This window comes from Cucurbita pepo, chromosome 2, assembly GCF_057944985.1.
Source record: "Cucurbita pepo subsp. pepo isolate OVF chromosome 2, ASM5794498v1, whole genome shotgun sequence".
In the NCBI taxonomy this organism is placed as follows: Eukaryota; Viridiplantae; Streptophyta; class Magnoliopsida; order Cucurbitales; family Cucurbitaceae; genus Cucurbita; species Cucurbita pepo.
In genome coordinates this window covers 2,866,025-2,881,373 of record NC_141799.1, presented here as the reverse complement: position 1 = coordinate 2,881,373, position 15,349 = coordinate 2,866,025, and the positions used below count along the sequence as shown (strand labels likewise).

Sequence of the window (15,349 nt, the reverse complement as noted above, 5' to 3'; positions counted from 1 at the left end):
ATTCGTGCTGTTTCCCTTTCAACGATGAAGCTTATCCTCATCGTCTCACTGGCCGACCTTGACCCATGTTATTTTGAGATCATATCTAGTATTCAGAGTTTGCCTCGATTTGGTACCGCTCTTGCGGCTCGCACCGAAACAGTGCTTTACCTCTAGATGTCTAGTCAACTGCTGTGCCTCAACGCATTTCGTGGAGAACTAGTTAGCTCTGGGTTCGAGTGGCATTTCACGCTTAACCACAACTCATGCACTGAAACTTGTAATTTAACATGAAAAATAAGGGTTTTATTCACAAAATTGATCCGAAAATTACTATTGAAATAATCTAAGAGGTATGAGACTAGATTCATGTTATTGTTGAGCTGAAAATTAGCGTTTATAACTATAACAGCCTAATGCCACCACTAGCAAATATTGTATATTTTAACACGTTTCGTGTCATTGTCAGCCTCAAAGTTTTAAAACGCGTCTACTAAGGAGAGATTTTCATACTCTTATAAGGAATATTTCGTTTCCGTGTCCAACTGATGTACGATTTCACAATCCACCCTATTTGTGGGCCTAGTGTCCTCACTTGTAAACCACTCAGTGCCTGACTCTGATACCAACTGTCTACCACTAGTAGATATTGTCCGCTTTAGCTCAATACGTAACAAGTCAAAACGAACAATATCTGCTAGCGGTAGGTTAAGGTCGTTACAATAGTCTACTTTTAAGGGGAAGAACGGGAGAGAGGAAGAGTGCCACGTGGACATAAAATGGGGGGTACAAAAGGAAGGGGAAAGTTGAGAATCTATGTTGGGGAGGAGTTGTCCATAAAATGCAAAGCAAAAGATGCCCACTCCTAAAAAGCCAATTGGGAATCTGATTTGGTAGCTTCAATTCTCTCTTAATTTTATTTTTTTTATTTTCTTTAAATCATTTTCAAAAATTCCAACTTGTCGATTTCTCATTGGACGGTCTTTAAATATTTGAGTGGAAATTACTATTTTCTCCAAGAAAAAATAAGTGGGTTTCTACAAATATTCTTATCCTCATGAGTTGGATTTATTATTATTTTTTTAAAAAAAATATATTAATTGTTCTGTCTTTTTGCTGCTACCTATGATTGAAATAGAGGTGATTTTACGTGTACACCCTCAATAATTATTTATTATTATTATTTTTAAATAAATAAAATTTACCTCTACATTATTTAAAAAGAAATTGTTTTTTTTTGTTTTTTTTTAATGTTTATAGAAAAGAAAAACGTTTTAAATAAGGCATTTTTCTTTTAGTACAATTTTTAAATAAGATTTTAAAAATAGGAAATTCCGTGTTTTTAGGATTACGTTTGTAGAATTAAAATATTATCATATCATTAAAAAAAAACAAAAAAAACAAGACCACAACCTGATTATGGAATACACTTTAGTGGGCATTATCCAGTGGGCCCCACTCAGTTTAAAATGTATAATTTTTACATCATTTACTAAAATTATTACAAATCAAATATGAAATTATTATTATTAAATACCAACTACGACCATAACCCCGATCAATTCAAACTATCCAATTCAAACCACAGGTCGAGTTAGATTTTTCAATTTGGGTTGAGTTAAATTTTTTAAAAACCGAAAATTCAAGTCAGATCGACGAGTCAATTCAACAAACTAAAAAATAGAGTTATAATTCAACCAAACCCAACTCTAAAATTAAGAATATTTGACGTTTGTAACTAATGTTAGTGATATGTTGTGACTGATATTTTAGTTATTAATGTAATATGTGGATAAATAAAATTTTAAAATAATAATTAAAAAAAAAACCTAACAAACCAACTCGAAAATACAAGATTAGATTGGGTTGGGTTGCGAATTCTATTTGAATTACTCGAGTTATCAGTCCAAAAGATTTCTTCAACCCAATCTGTATTCATCTCTATTCTCTTTTATACTCTGTTCACACGCCAACTAAGAAGCCGAACAGAAGTTAGAAAGAAAACGAGCACATGGTTAGCCTATTCTATATATCGGTACGGTTCGAGTCGGTTTTAAGTGGTTTTAAGTTTATGAGGGAAGAATTGAGTGATGCGGCGACTGAAAGGCCGCGTCTCAACGCATTATGTAAAGCAAATTAAGCAGTGATTATTCTTTTATAATATTAAAATATAATATCTTAATATATTATTTATTTATGTCCCAACTAAAATCTCAAAATATGCTTTACAAAATCAAATTCTTTCTTTCTTTCTTTTTTTTTTTTTTTTTATATATAAATATTATTAAATAAATCATTTACTATTTTCTTTTCTTATAAAAGTCCAATGCAGGCAGGGTGTAGAGAAGAGGGAGTAAGTAGGGAGAGGAGCGAAGCAGCTTTACAGTCGAGTAAAAGAGTTAAATGACCTCAAAAATAGGGAGAGGTGACGGTTTGAGGTTGAATCGAGAGTTTAGTCTTTCCTTACTGTTCTTTCTCATTAATAAGTAGGTGAAAGAAGAAATGGGTTCCGGTTCCGGAGCTTGACCTGATTCTCATCCTGCCTGCCAGTTCCTTCTTCTTTAACTAAAAAAATGATCTTTGTGGATAATTTTGGATGTTCGGGATCGGTCGATATGCAAGGAAGAATTTCCTACTCAACGCCATTGAGTCGAGCTCGAGAGAGATATCAACCACTCGAGAAGGGTACGACATAGCGTGTCGGATCTCGATCAGGTCAATGTACGTGCTTCCTTAGCTTCTTATTCCCAAAAGACATAATGTACAACTTAGAAATCACCCAAGCCCATGATGGTGGCCCATGATACTATTGCAACAGGCCCAATAACATTAATGGGCCGACAGAAAAACTGGGCCGACATGATAATCTTAGATTAGTGGTAAGGTTTAGACACTAATGCGGTTGCTAATTCCGTTTTAACAGTCCATCATTTTTTGCTAATTGTAATTCCAACTAACCCACAAGGTTGGGCTTCTTGTAGCATTTGGACCACGCTTCTCATTGTCGGTCTCGATGTCGGAGCCCTGGCTGTGCACAAAATCCCAATTCTCAGGACCTTTATGGCGTCCTCTTTAAACATGTCTCCTAGCCTTGAGTCAACCAAGCTCAATACCCTTTCTCTTGTCTTCAAATTGTTTGATACCCATTCCACTATGTCCTTGTTCTCCCCGAACTCCGCCTCGATCGCCTTCTTCCCGCTCACCAACTCCAACAACACGACCCCGAAACTGTACACGTCGCTCTTCTCGTCGACTTTGTAGGTATACCCGTATTCTGCATGAATTAATTTGAACTTAATACAGCTTAAAGTAATGACGGGAATGAAAGAATGAACAGTATGGTGAGTGGGTTTACCTGGTGCGATGTAGCCTGGGGTGCCTGCGATGACGTGGGAGCTCTCTGTGAACCCACTAGCTTGAAGCATTTTGGCTAGCCCGAAATCTGCAATTCTTGGCTTTAGAAATTCGTCCAAGAGTATGTTACTGGCCTTAACGTCCCGGTGGATCACTGGTCGGTCGCAGCCGTGATGAAGATACTCTAACCCTTTTGCTGCTCCGACGGCAATTTGGTATCTTGTTTCCCAATCCAATTCCATTTTTCTGGATGTGTGGAGTCTGTCCCATAAGCTTCCGTTAGGCATATATTCGTATACTAATAGGTTTGAAACCTCACTTGTAATGCTGCAGTAGAGCTTCACCACGTTTACATGTCGGATTGAGCTTAGAGTCTTCACCTCTGAATCGAATTCTGAGGATTTCGTTCTTTGTTTTTGGAGAATCGGCGACGAGCTTCGGTTCCTCCTTTTGTCGTCGTACGGATTGGTGTTCCATATATGCTTCACTGCAAACTCTTTCCCATTTCCGACCGTCACTTTATAAACGTTGCCGGAACCTCCTTTTCCGATTAGATTCTCGTCTTTAATGGAATTGAGAATCTCGTCCTCTGTGAATGACATTACGTGGAAGGATTTTAGGTCCCACGATTCCTCTTTAAGCGACCAATCTCTGTCTTTTTCACTCTTTTTCAACGTTATGAAGCACCATACTGTTATGCTGAGAAGAAATAATCCGACGGCGAAACAGATAACAAATGTACGAACATGCTTGGAATCGTCGGATCTCTGTGAACATCGCTGTAAAACGCCATCAACATCACTACAGAGGCCAGGGTTTCCAGCGAAGCTTTCTTTGTAAGCTCCATTCGCAAGCAATTCTGGTACCGAACCAGTTAACTGATTATTGGAAAGATCGAGAAAACTCAACTTCAGATGCGAAAACGTCGAGGGGATTTCACCCGAGAGGGCGTTATTGGAGAGATTCAGAGAATTTAGAACAGCAACAAACCCTAGAGACGAAGGGATTTTTCCCGAGAACAAATTTTCCGCGAAATTGACGATAGACAGGGAATCACACGAGCCAATCGTCTCCGGAATCAAACCAGATAATCTATTGCTCTGCAATTCGAGGCTGTCGAGATGTTTCAAGTCACCAATAGTTACCGGAAGTTCACCGGAAAACTCATTATTGCTCAAACTAACTTTAGCAAGAGATTTTGCTTGCGAAATCTCCAACGGCAAACGACCTGATAATCGATTATTTTCGACGCGTAATTCCAAGAGAGCCACCGCCTTCCCAATATCAGAAGTGATCGAACCTTCCAATTGATTTGACGCAAGATCAATTATATTCACATTCGGCAATCCCCAAATCCCAGACGGAACAACACCGGTGAGCGAGTTCTCACTAACTCTAAATCGCGTTAAAGTTGAGCAATTACCGTAAGTCGCCGGAATCTCGCCGGAGAAATTGTTCTTAAGAATGAGAAGCTTCTTCATCGTCCCTTTCTTACACATATCCGGCGGAATAGAACCCGACAAGAAATTTTCAGATACATCAATGTAATCAAAATCCGACCAAGAACCAATCGATTGCGGCAGCGGACCAGTAAGCCGATTACTATAAAGCGAAAGATCCACCAGCGACTTGAACTCACCAAGCCCCGCCGGAACACCGCCGGAGATTTCATTATCAAACAGTTGCAGAGAAACCAAATTCGTCAAAAACCTCACCTCCGACAAATCCCCACTTATAAAATTCATCGAACCATCGAAATTCTTCAGCCGGGTTAGGTTTCTCAACCCCGCCGGAAGTTTCCCCGTCAATTGATTACCGTAAAACTCCAACTGCCATAGATTCTGCAAATTCACAATCTCCGCCGGAATTCCCCCGGTGATGTAATTTTCCGAGAATTCCAAACTCCGAAGCTCTGTAAGATTCCCAATAGCCCTCGGAATCTCCCCTGTTAAGCTGCAATTCGACAAGTAAAGCCATGTGAGCTTCTTCAAAGCTGTGACCTCCACCGGAAACGTAGCGTTGTCGAAAGCGTTATCGCCAAGGCTTAACTCGATCAACCCAGTAAAATTCTCGACGGATTTCCATGGAAACTTCCCGGAAAACCCACTTAAATTCAAGTACAGATACTGCAATTCCGTCAAAGAATGTATGTCGGGGAAGGACCCAGAGAAGGAATTGATACCCAGATCCAAATATTTCAATTTGACACACTTGTTCAAGCTCTCCGTTGCTCCGCCGTGCAAGGAATTCGACCCAAAAGCTAGCTTCTCCAATGATTTCAGTTCACAAATGGCATCAAATGGAAGAACCCCTGATAAACCCCTTTTGGAGAGGTCGATTCCGGTGACGAACTCGTCGGAATTACAAGTGATTCCGGTGAAGTTGCAGATGTGGGTTTCGTGTCCCCAATTTTCAAACGCCTTGGTGTTCGAGCTTTGGAGATTGGTTTGGAGTTTGGTTAGGATTTGACGCTCGTCGGACTTGATTCCGGTGAGGAAGCTCAAGAGAGAGAGAAAACAGAGGAAATGTAGAGACGACATGTCGGGAAAGTCGTCTCTTGTTTGGTCGGAAATGGTAGAAGAAGAAGAAGAAGACAAAGAAGAAACCGACCGACAGTGAAGCAAGTTGCAGCTCGGTGACAGAGCCTACAATGGCCGAAACGGTGCGTTCATATTGAACTTTCCAACTCTCCACTGTGTAAAACGCTTAAGAAGCTTCCATTTTAAATTGGGTTATTATTATTATTATTATTATTATTATTTATTTATTTATATTAGAAGACGTGACTTAAAGAAATGCAAAAGAGGAAAACGACCAAAAAGATTATATTTTTCATAAATTTTCTTATCATAATAATTGATACATCACTGAACCCGAACCCGAACGTCACTTAATATTTGAAGAATCTCATTAATCGAAAAGTCGAGTTCAAAACTATTTCAGAGTATTTTTCGACCGAAAATGCGTATTAATTTTATCAAATATAAACATTTCTTACAAAATAGTTAAAAAGTTATATATTCATATTAAAATTAATATTTATTTTATGCTCAAAATAATAAATAGATTAAAAAAATTTGTTATCATTTTAATTTTTTTTTACTATTTAAAAAAAATAAAAGATAAGAAAATAGGGATTTAAATTTTCTTAATTTATTTATTGTTGGAAAGAGACAAAGGAAATTAGAAAGTGGGGTCCACATTCGCTGGAGGCCGCCATCGTTGACGATCATATCTGTCTGATGTGCCTTACGTCTCTCCCAGCACGTGCATCAAAATTTATTTATTTATTTATTATTTTTTTAAATCTCGATTGTGCTTTATTCTGTCCTTTTTTTAATAATAATAATAATAATAAGGACAGAATTACATGAGAATATTCATAATGAAAAAATAAATTCAGTCTCCAATCCCAAGGTCACACGTGAATGAAATGAGGTTAATTTCCGTATTTTGCTTTAAAAATTAGGTAAATTTAGGTGTAAATTAGATATGGTGAGAGAAAATGAAAAATTACTGAACTCGACGGTAAATATTGAATATAAATTTTTTACAATTTAAATTGAAATTTAGATATATCCGTTATTTACGAGATAAATTAGATAATTTATTCTTAAAATATTTAAATTTATTTTTAATATACCTAAAATATTTAAATCAGTTTCTTAAACGATTCACATATTTTTATTATTAAAATATATAGATATTTATTTTTAAATTCTACCGATAATTAATTCGTATAATTATTAGACTTGACCTAATTGAACTAGTAATGATATTTTGAAGCGGTGCATTATAATTATAATTATAATTATTATATCTATTATAAATACAGAGAAAATAATTATAATTCAATGTTTTTAATTAAGCCTACTTAAATGATTAGCGGAAAAAAATTTATTCAAGTTAGGTTGGACGAGTCTAATAACAATGGAATTAGATTTTGTTTTTTAGTTTTTTTTTTATATATAAAAAAAAGTGGAAATAAAAGAAAAGAAAAAAAGTGAGAGGATAAGAGGAGAAATTAAAGAATTAAATCCACATATTAAAAGTAATAAAGTTGTATAAAAAAGGCATTAAAGATATTCAAATTTAGGTCTTACTCACCATCCACTCCAATTATTGAAATTATAATCACTAAAAAGTTTTCAAGTATTGCTAAATTACTATATTGCCCTTGCTGTTCTATATCACTTTTTCTGTTTTTTTTTTTTAATATTAATTATAAATTACTCCTTCGTCTCATCAATCAAACATATTTTCATAACATCGTGAAGAAGTGCCGTGATGGTAATTATGTTGTATCTGAGGTCGTTGTCACGATCGCTTGTCGTTGTTGGAGCTAGAGTCTTTGCCATTAGTTACAACCAGGGTCGTCTTCATCGCTTGGAGGTCACTATCGTCGGATTTGATACATGCATGAGAGAAGATTATCGTAAATGTGGGAGACGAAGAAAGGTAAAAAGATAAAAATAAGATTTTTTTATAAAGGGGTAATAGGGTAATTTCATGCCTTCAAAAGTCCGATTAATCTATAAAGATTAAAAACACTTCCAAATGTCTTTCTTACCCCTATATTTTGTTGCATTTTTTTTACAATTATATCCTTAATATAATTTTTTTTAAATCACTAAATAAATGGAAATAATGTTTATATTTTTGTTAAGCCATTTATAATATTCTAAAAAAAATTATAATCTTTATCGTAAAGGTGTTTGTGGATTAGAATGAGTCGGGATTGTAACATTTTTTAATCTCAATCCAATCGGTAACTTTTTTTTTAACTCAAACAACTCTTATTAAATAAAGAACTCGATCCAACCTGATCCAACATCAATTTTATGGGTTGGATTGGTTTAAATTATTTGAATTATTTCAAAATTTGTTTTTGATAAAAGTAATAATTTTTAAATATCTATTTAATATTTGCATCTCAATTTTAATATATCGTAAAAATTATTTTTAAGAGGTTGAACAACACTAATAAAAGATAAATAATAAAATAAAATAAATATACGTGTATAATTATATTACAAGGAAAAATATATATTTTAATTCTCGGTAAACCAATTAATTTCATAAGTTTTTCATTTATTTGTCGAATTTTTTCAGTCATCAAATATATTTTTTTAGAGACATCTTATCCGTTTAAACTTACTTTTAATTTAGTCAATGACATAATTAATAAATTTTTGAAACTATCTTCAACATTATCAAACATAAAACAATTTTGTAATGTAACTCGTTTTCTTTACACGATGACAAGATTTTGTATTTTTTTTTTCTCGATCCACAAAAAAAATCAATAATTTATTTTTTAATTTATAATGTAAAGTGAAAATTGAAATTAAAATTGTAACTGTCCAGATCCATTGCTAGTAGATATTGTCCTTTTTTAGTTTTTACTTTCTAATTTTCCCTCAACACTTTAAAACATCTGTTAGGGGAAGGTTTTCACACTCTTATAAAGGGTATTTTGTTCTCCTTCCCAACGAACGTGGGACATCATAATTAAACTTTAATATATTAACGTGGAGTAGGCAATGGTTTGGATGATTAAATGGTTATGGTCCACTGCATGGCTTATTTAATTTGTCGACATTGTTCAGTGTCTTGTCTTTTTGACCAACGCATAACTAGTTGACCAATTTGGCTATCTCATTCTCAACTTTCTTCACTACTGACCCGTACATAATTAATTTGTGGCTAATAGAAGAAAAAAACAACCACCGTCCGATCAAATAGGAAAATAGATATGTTATTTTATTTTACGACAAATAATGAATGAAGAAGATGACCCATTAACTACTACAAAATTTTATATAAAGTAAGCTCGTTGGCGGTATTCATATGACCCATTAACCCGACCAACTCGAATTATCTAACTCAAACCATAAAAGTTGGGTTAGGTTAGATTTTTCGGGGTAAAATTTTTGAAAAGTTGAAAAAATTAGGCTCAGTTTGGTTAAAAAAACAACCTTACAACCTAAGTCAACCCGAAAAATAATGAGTTGGGTTAGGTTGTAAACTTTATTCAGGTTATTCAGGTCAGAAACTCAACCAACTTGAAATTTCGGATTGATTGGGAAGAGTTTTCCAACCTAACTTAATATGTGTGCTAATGATTGGATAATCACTTAATTTTTTATTTTTTGTTTTTAAAAATTAAAATAATAAATATTATTTCCATTTAGGATTTTTTTTTAATTAAAATGAAAAAAAAAAATTATTATTTTATGTGGCACACCGATTTTGCAATACATGAAGCCTCTTTAAAACTTTTTTTTTTACACGTGCTCAAGCATTATTTTAGGGGGCTTTAGGTAGTGGATTTTGTCCCTTCAACAAAATAAATATTATTTTTTTCTTAAAGTAATTTTAAATAAAGAATTTCATCTTTAAAGGCTTAATAAAATCCCAAAATAATAATAATAATAATATTTAGTGCAATTGGGTCACTGAATTAATTGCATTATTTGGCCTTTCCTAACTTTTTATCCTTCACTTTAAAAAAAAAATAATAAATAAATAAAATAATAAAATAAATTAAAAGCCCTCGACCATTTCATTTGGTTCGTCCACTTCCTTTGGTAAAAGGAGCCTTTTTCTTCGTGATTTGAGACCCGAACTTTTCTTATTCAAAAGATGGATACTTTATCATAAAGATGAGTTCGAATGCAACGTAATCCAGTAAAGATGGTTTGTCCATAAATTTAAATATAATTTAATAAATATGATACTAATTATCCAATATTTAGATTCGAGTAATTATAAATTATTTTCAAATTTTGGATTTAAAATATTTTTATAAAATGATATAAAAGTTTAATAAAATTGGTATTTAATTTAATTCAACGTTTGACATTAGTCGCACCCATCTTGTTCTTATCTAAATTTTCTTCAAAATCTTATCCATTAATTACTTTTTTATTTTTTATTTAAAAAAAAAGAGCCATTTTAATACTGTTTATTTCAATTCTAAATTGAATAATGTCGAGCTTTGATTTGTAAACGAAGAGGACACGTGGTCCCTGTTATCAACAAATTCAAACCGTCCACGTAATTAAAAATTTTAGTTTATTATTATTATTATTTTGGAGTTTAATTCAAACAAAAAAAAAAATTAAATATTAAGTAGGACTTCCACTAATATCGTCATAAAAAGAATGATGATGAAAGTCCCACATCGACTAATTTAGAGAATGATGATGAGTTTATAATCAAATAATACTATCTCATTGATGCGAGAAATTTCAAGAAGCCTAAAGTACAGTCATGATATAGCTTATACTGCAAATAAGACTCTAAATTTTTTTTATTGTTTATACGTATTTTTTTTTGAAAGGTAGTATTAATGATAAATAAAATAAAAACTAGTGTCTGGATCACGGAATGGGCCTATAACTTTGGGCTCAAGCCCATGAAGGATATGAAGTTATGGATCTGAGACTTGGGCCGACAATAGTTATGGATCCGTAGCCCCTTCATAGGTACGCCAGCAACCGAATTAATAATTTTATTCATTAAATTATTTTGAATTAATAATAATAATAATAATAATAATAATAATAATAATAATGCAATAGATTGTACAATATTTATTAAGAAATTTATTTGAAACATTAATTGGTTGTCGTTTTCATCCCACAAATTTACAATGAAAAACATTTTTTTTTCCAATTAATTATTTATAGGAAATAATAATAATAACTCACCAAACTTTCATTCTTTTTTCAATGCTCAATTCTTCTACGAACATTAATTTATTGAATTAATATATAATTTTTTAACACGTCGTTCACGTGTAAATTTAAATACAATGTATTAAGTAGGTCAAATTTGTGGGGTTTAATATTGTAATCTTATGCTGAGAGATAATTAACTAATTAATCATTAGTCAACCATAAGATCAAAATAAGACAAAATATTCAATAGATCAAAATATTCCCCGTCTCCGTCTCTACTTAATTTTCTTCATCGTCTCTGTTTTTTTTATATATAAAAATAAATAATATTATTACTTATATATTATAATATCTAAGACTTACAGGCTTTAATTATAATATTTAAGTTAAAAACGACTTTTTTAGATTAGGTTTACATGAGTTTATAATTGAGGAATACTATCTCCATTAATACGAGGGCTTCTAAACAAAAGTGGATAATATCATACCATTGTGAGAGGGTAATGATCCAAGGGCCGAAATTAGAGATGTTTCCGAGATGGCCACGTGTTAATGATCCAATGGCCCACAACGCGTAGCTTTTAATGAAGAAAGCCATTGCCCATCTGGAGCTGTACGCGCAAGCTCTGCCCACAAAAGAAACTCCCGCTAGATCTTGGCCGCCAGCGCCTGCCCGTAATTTCTTCGTCAAATTATCTCGTCTCTCCTAAATTTCTGCAAAAACCTAAACCCAATCTCTCTCCGACAACTGCCTTTCGTTTCGGATTTCTCTTCTCATTGCGCTAATTTCTGTTCCTTTGTTGATTCTTTTCCTCTCATTTTCTCTGTTAATCTGTTGTTTTTTCTAATTAACTTTGCTCTGTTTCTCATCTTCCCGATTCGTTTGATTGCTTCGTTGTACTGGACTTCATAGCTTTAATTTTCAGTAAAATGTTGTAGATTCATGTAGTGCTACTGAGATTTACTTCTGTTTTGATTGCTTAATGGCGTCGATTCGGAGGACTCTGTCGCCGGCGTATCCCGATCGGGTGTATCCTAACGGAATCCCGTTTTCAACTTCTTCGCCATCCTCGAAGCTTCTTTCGAATGCTAAATACTCGTCTACTTTCTCTTCTTTTGCCGTCGGAGTGCGGAGATTTATATCTGGAGCTTTCTTGCTCAGGCATCCTCCGAGGAAAGGTAGCAATGTTTGGCGAAGAGCATTCTTTAGATGCTGTGTGTTTTTCTTGCTTGGCTTCTTGCTAGGTATGATGCCGTTTGGCCATGATGGCGACGATATACGTAGGCATGATTTCTCGTTTGAGATCAAGCCGCCGCATGTTAATGCGCAGTTTGAGAAAGATACTCATGGTCTGGTTTGGCGAGAAGATTCAGTTGTCGATTCAGTTAATTTGTCGGTCAAGCCGTCTCCGGAAGTGAATTTGTCTCTCACTTCAGTGCCGAAGAGACAGTTGATTGTGGTGACGCCGACTTATAATCGTCCACTTCAAGCCTATTTCCTGAATAGGTTGGGTCAGGCGCTGAAGCTTGCGAATCCTCCATTGTTATGGATTGTGGTGGAGATGAATTCAGCCTCGATGGAGACTGCCGAGATATTGCGGAAAACGGGGGTTATGTACAGGCATTTGGTTTGCACTAAGAACATGACGGACGTGAAGGATAGAGGAGTTCATCAAAGGAACGTGGCATTGCAACACATTGAACATCACAAGCTTGATGGAGTCGTTTACTTTGCGGATGATGACAACATATATTCGCTGGAGTTGTTCGATAGCATGAGAGACATTAGGTAATTGAAATCAATCCTGATGAATTTACGGATCGTTTAATTAAATGTTGGATATTCTTTCTATCTACTGTTTGCACGTTTTGTGTTCAATTTTTCTGTTGCATTCAAAATTGAGGACTACTTGATCCATCCGTTTCGATCATTATTGCATTTGCTCGTCTAATTCTAATTCTTTTTTGTGTATTCTTGGTTACATGGTGCGTTTTTATTGCCTTCGTCATTGTGACAGTTTTTTAGCTGAGAAAATAGTGCATATAATTTCGCACGTATATATTCCTACCCGCCCTGGGCTGCGCAACTAATTTTGTGTAATTATGTGGTCATCCCTATCATTTCTGGCTACATCTAAATTGACCTTATTCTTGAGCGTCAGCGACAAAGATTAATAACCACCTTGTTGGCGGTGTTCTTTTACCAATGACAGAACTTTCAAGAGGCTAATTCGTGATCTTTCCTTTTCATGAGTCAAACTTTGTACGATCTCACTTGCTAATGCTATGTCTTTTCATTAGAAGTTCGTGTTATAGTCCCTCGATCTTGATTGCGTCATATGAGTTTCTATAATATGGCTCTTTTTAGCCCTTCCTGTCACATCACTTCACTTTTTCATTAGCTTCCATTTGAAAATGGTTTAGATCCGAAGAAAAGCTACATTCATGCTGTTTTTTCTTGAGGAGGTGTTACTAGTTAGGAAAGCTCTGTCATATTTTAGATTCCTTTCCGATATAATACTCAACTCTTCTTTCATTTATTTGATAGTTTGAGTTGGGTTTTCTTTTGAGAGACAACCTTTTATCTTAGAAATCAAATTGTTTCCATACCAAAATTACATTCATGTTTTCTCTACATGACGAAGATTGCTAGTTTAAACTTTTAATTCTGTTTACTTTGAAGACTTCTAATCTTAGTATGCTCATCTTGCAGTCGCTTTGGCACTTGGCCCGTTGCTATGCTTACACAAAACAAAAATAAAGCGATTCTGGAAGGTCCTGTATGCAATGGAAGTCAAGTAATTGGATGGCACACCAATGAGAAAAGTAAGAGGCTTAGGAGATTTCATGTTGATATGTCCGGGTTTGCTTTCAACAGCACCATCCTGTGGGACCCAAAGAGATGGAGACGCCCTACTTCAAAACCCATTCGACAGTTGGACACTGTGAAGGAGGGTTTTCAGGTACTATATTATGTGCCTTTCCCACAGTTTTTGAAGCTTTCATTCGCATGTATGCAGTGCTATAATTTCATTGCTTGCCGTCTTTTTCTTTTTGACAGGAGACTACATTCATAGAGCAAGTAGTCGAAGATGAAAGTCAAATGGAAGGTGTGCCTACTGGCTGTTCAAAAGTAATGAATTGGCATCTTCATTTGGAATTTCCCAATTCTTTTTATCCCAGCGGTTGGGTGTTTCAGAAGAATCTTGATTATGTCCTGCCAATTAAGTGATTAAACTTTGCCATTGCAGTTTGAAGCTTAGAATTTGATAACAGGTAACATCTTCTTTAGGCAAACAGGCTCTTGCAACTTTTTTGTCTACCATTGTAGAATTTAGGGTGTAAAATGAGATTGGAAAAGAAACTATGTTTTATCTGATATTAAAATACATATAGCTTCGTCACTTTCTGGACTCCTGAAGTTCATTTAAGTTCATCATCGGTTAATTTCAAACGAAGTTGAAATACAAATGACATAGATCCCATATTTTTTTGATGGCAGTTTGATCTAGATCTGAATTTTGGTGGCTTTTGACTTCCGATTGGATCATTTGCTTTAATTGGCGCTGTTGGTGGTGAAGAGATCCATGGCTAGCTTGGCTTTCAACACAGAGAAATACGAGTTTATCATTTTTACTTGTAAGATTTTTCTTGCATATTCTTTAAAAGAAATGAGTTTCGTTTAGTTGTAGAGTTTTAGTGCTTACGTTAGAGAGTTTTTTAATTTTTTGAATCTTCAATTGTTACAGCAAAACCTTCCAAATAGTGTGGGGGCAGGGACTATTGTATATCTAAACTCTGTATTTGTTGTAAAACCGGCCGGTGACTGAGTCGATGGGGCCAAATCAAGTAAGGCCACTTTCTGCTAAGGGTAAGACAGTTAGTTTGCAACATTACTATTCCCCATCACCCTCACTGTTTCAGCACACCATTTCTCAAATTTTGCCAAAGTCCTGTTTTTTCAACTTTTTGATTTTGGCCACACGTTCCACCAGCAAAAGGGTTCCCCTCCCTGCCTCCCCTCCCCCTCCCATGATAGGATAAATCCATCTTCCTAATGGAAGGTAAGTCTTGTTCCAGGAGGGAAGCCCCGTCCCCAGAGTAGGGTGGGTGTTATGATTAGCTTCGAGTACAAGGTTGAAGGTCTATTTGAAATGACTTTATAAGTGCTTAAAAAAAGTTAGGTTTTGGGTGGCGTTAAAATAGTCTTTTTGAACACTTGAAAAGTCATTTCAAATAGACTCTTAAACGAATTGGAGCTTAATTTTGGAGTTTGTGTGAGAAGGAAACTTTCAACTGCAGTAAAAGAATGACGATGGATTGATAGATTA

The 15,349-nt window shown here is 34.7% G+C and overlaps 2 protein-coding genes across 3 annotated transcripts; one reads left to right on the top strand and one right to left on the bottom strand.

Annotated features, from left to right (window-relative positions):
- Positions 1–2,693: 2,693 nt before the first annotated feature.
- LOC111788653 (receptor-like protein kinase 7) lies at positions 2,694–6,037 on the bottom strand. Its single transcript, XM_023669079.2, has 2 exons — positions 3,335–6,037; positions 2,694–3,253 (listed from the first exon to the last, which is right to left on the bottom strand). Exons 1-2 carry the CDS (start codon positions 5,871–5,873, stop codon positions 2,907–2,909), a joined length of 2,886 nt encoding a protein of 961 aa, XP_023524847.2. The 5' UTR covers positions 5,874–6,037; the 3' UTR covers positions 2,694–2,906.
- A 5,590-nt stretch (positions 6,038–11,627) lies between these two features.
- Positions 11,628–14,986, top strand: LOC111788652 (putative beta-1,4-xylosyltransferase IRX9H). 2 transcript variants are annotated; one of them, XR_002814188.2, is made up of 5 exons: positions 11,628–12,807; positions 13,732–13,981; positions 14,080–14,294; positions 14,521–14,657; positions 14,768–14,986. XR_002814188.2 is itself a non-coding variant. In XM_023669078.2 (4 exons), exons 1-3 carry the CDS (start codon positions 12,002–12,004, stop codon positions 14,248–14,250), a joined length of 1,227 nt encoding a protein of 408 aa, XP_023524846.2. In that variant the 5' UTR covers positions 11,628–12,001; the 3' UTR covers positions 14,251–14,294; positions 14,521–14,986. The 2 variants fall into 2 exon arrangements, 1 of the variants encoding a protein (XP_023524846.2); XM_023669078.2 differs by having other exon boundaries at positions 14,521–14,986.
- The last annotated feature ends 363 nt before the right edge of the window (positions 14,987–15,349 follow it).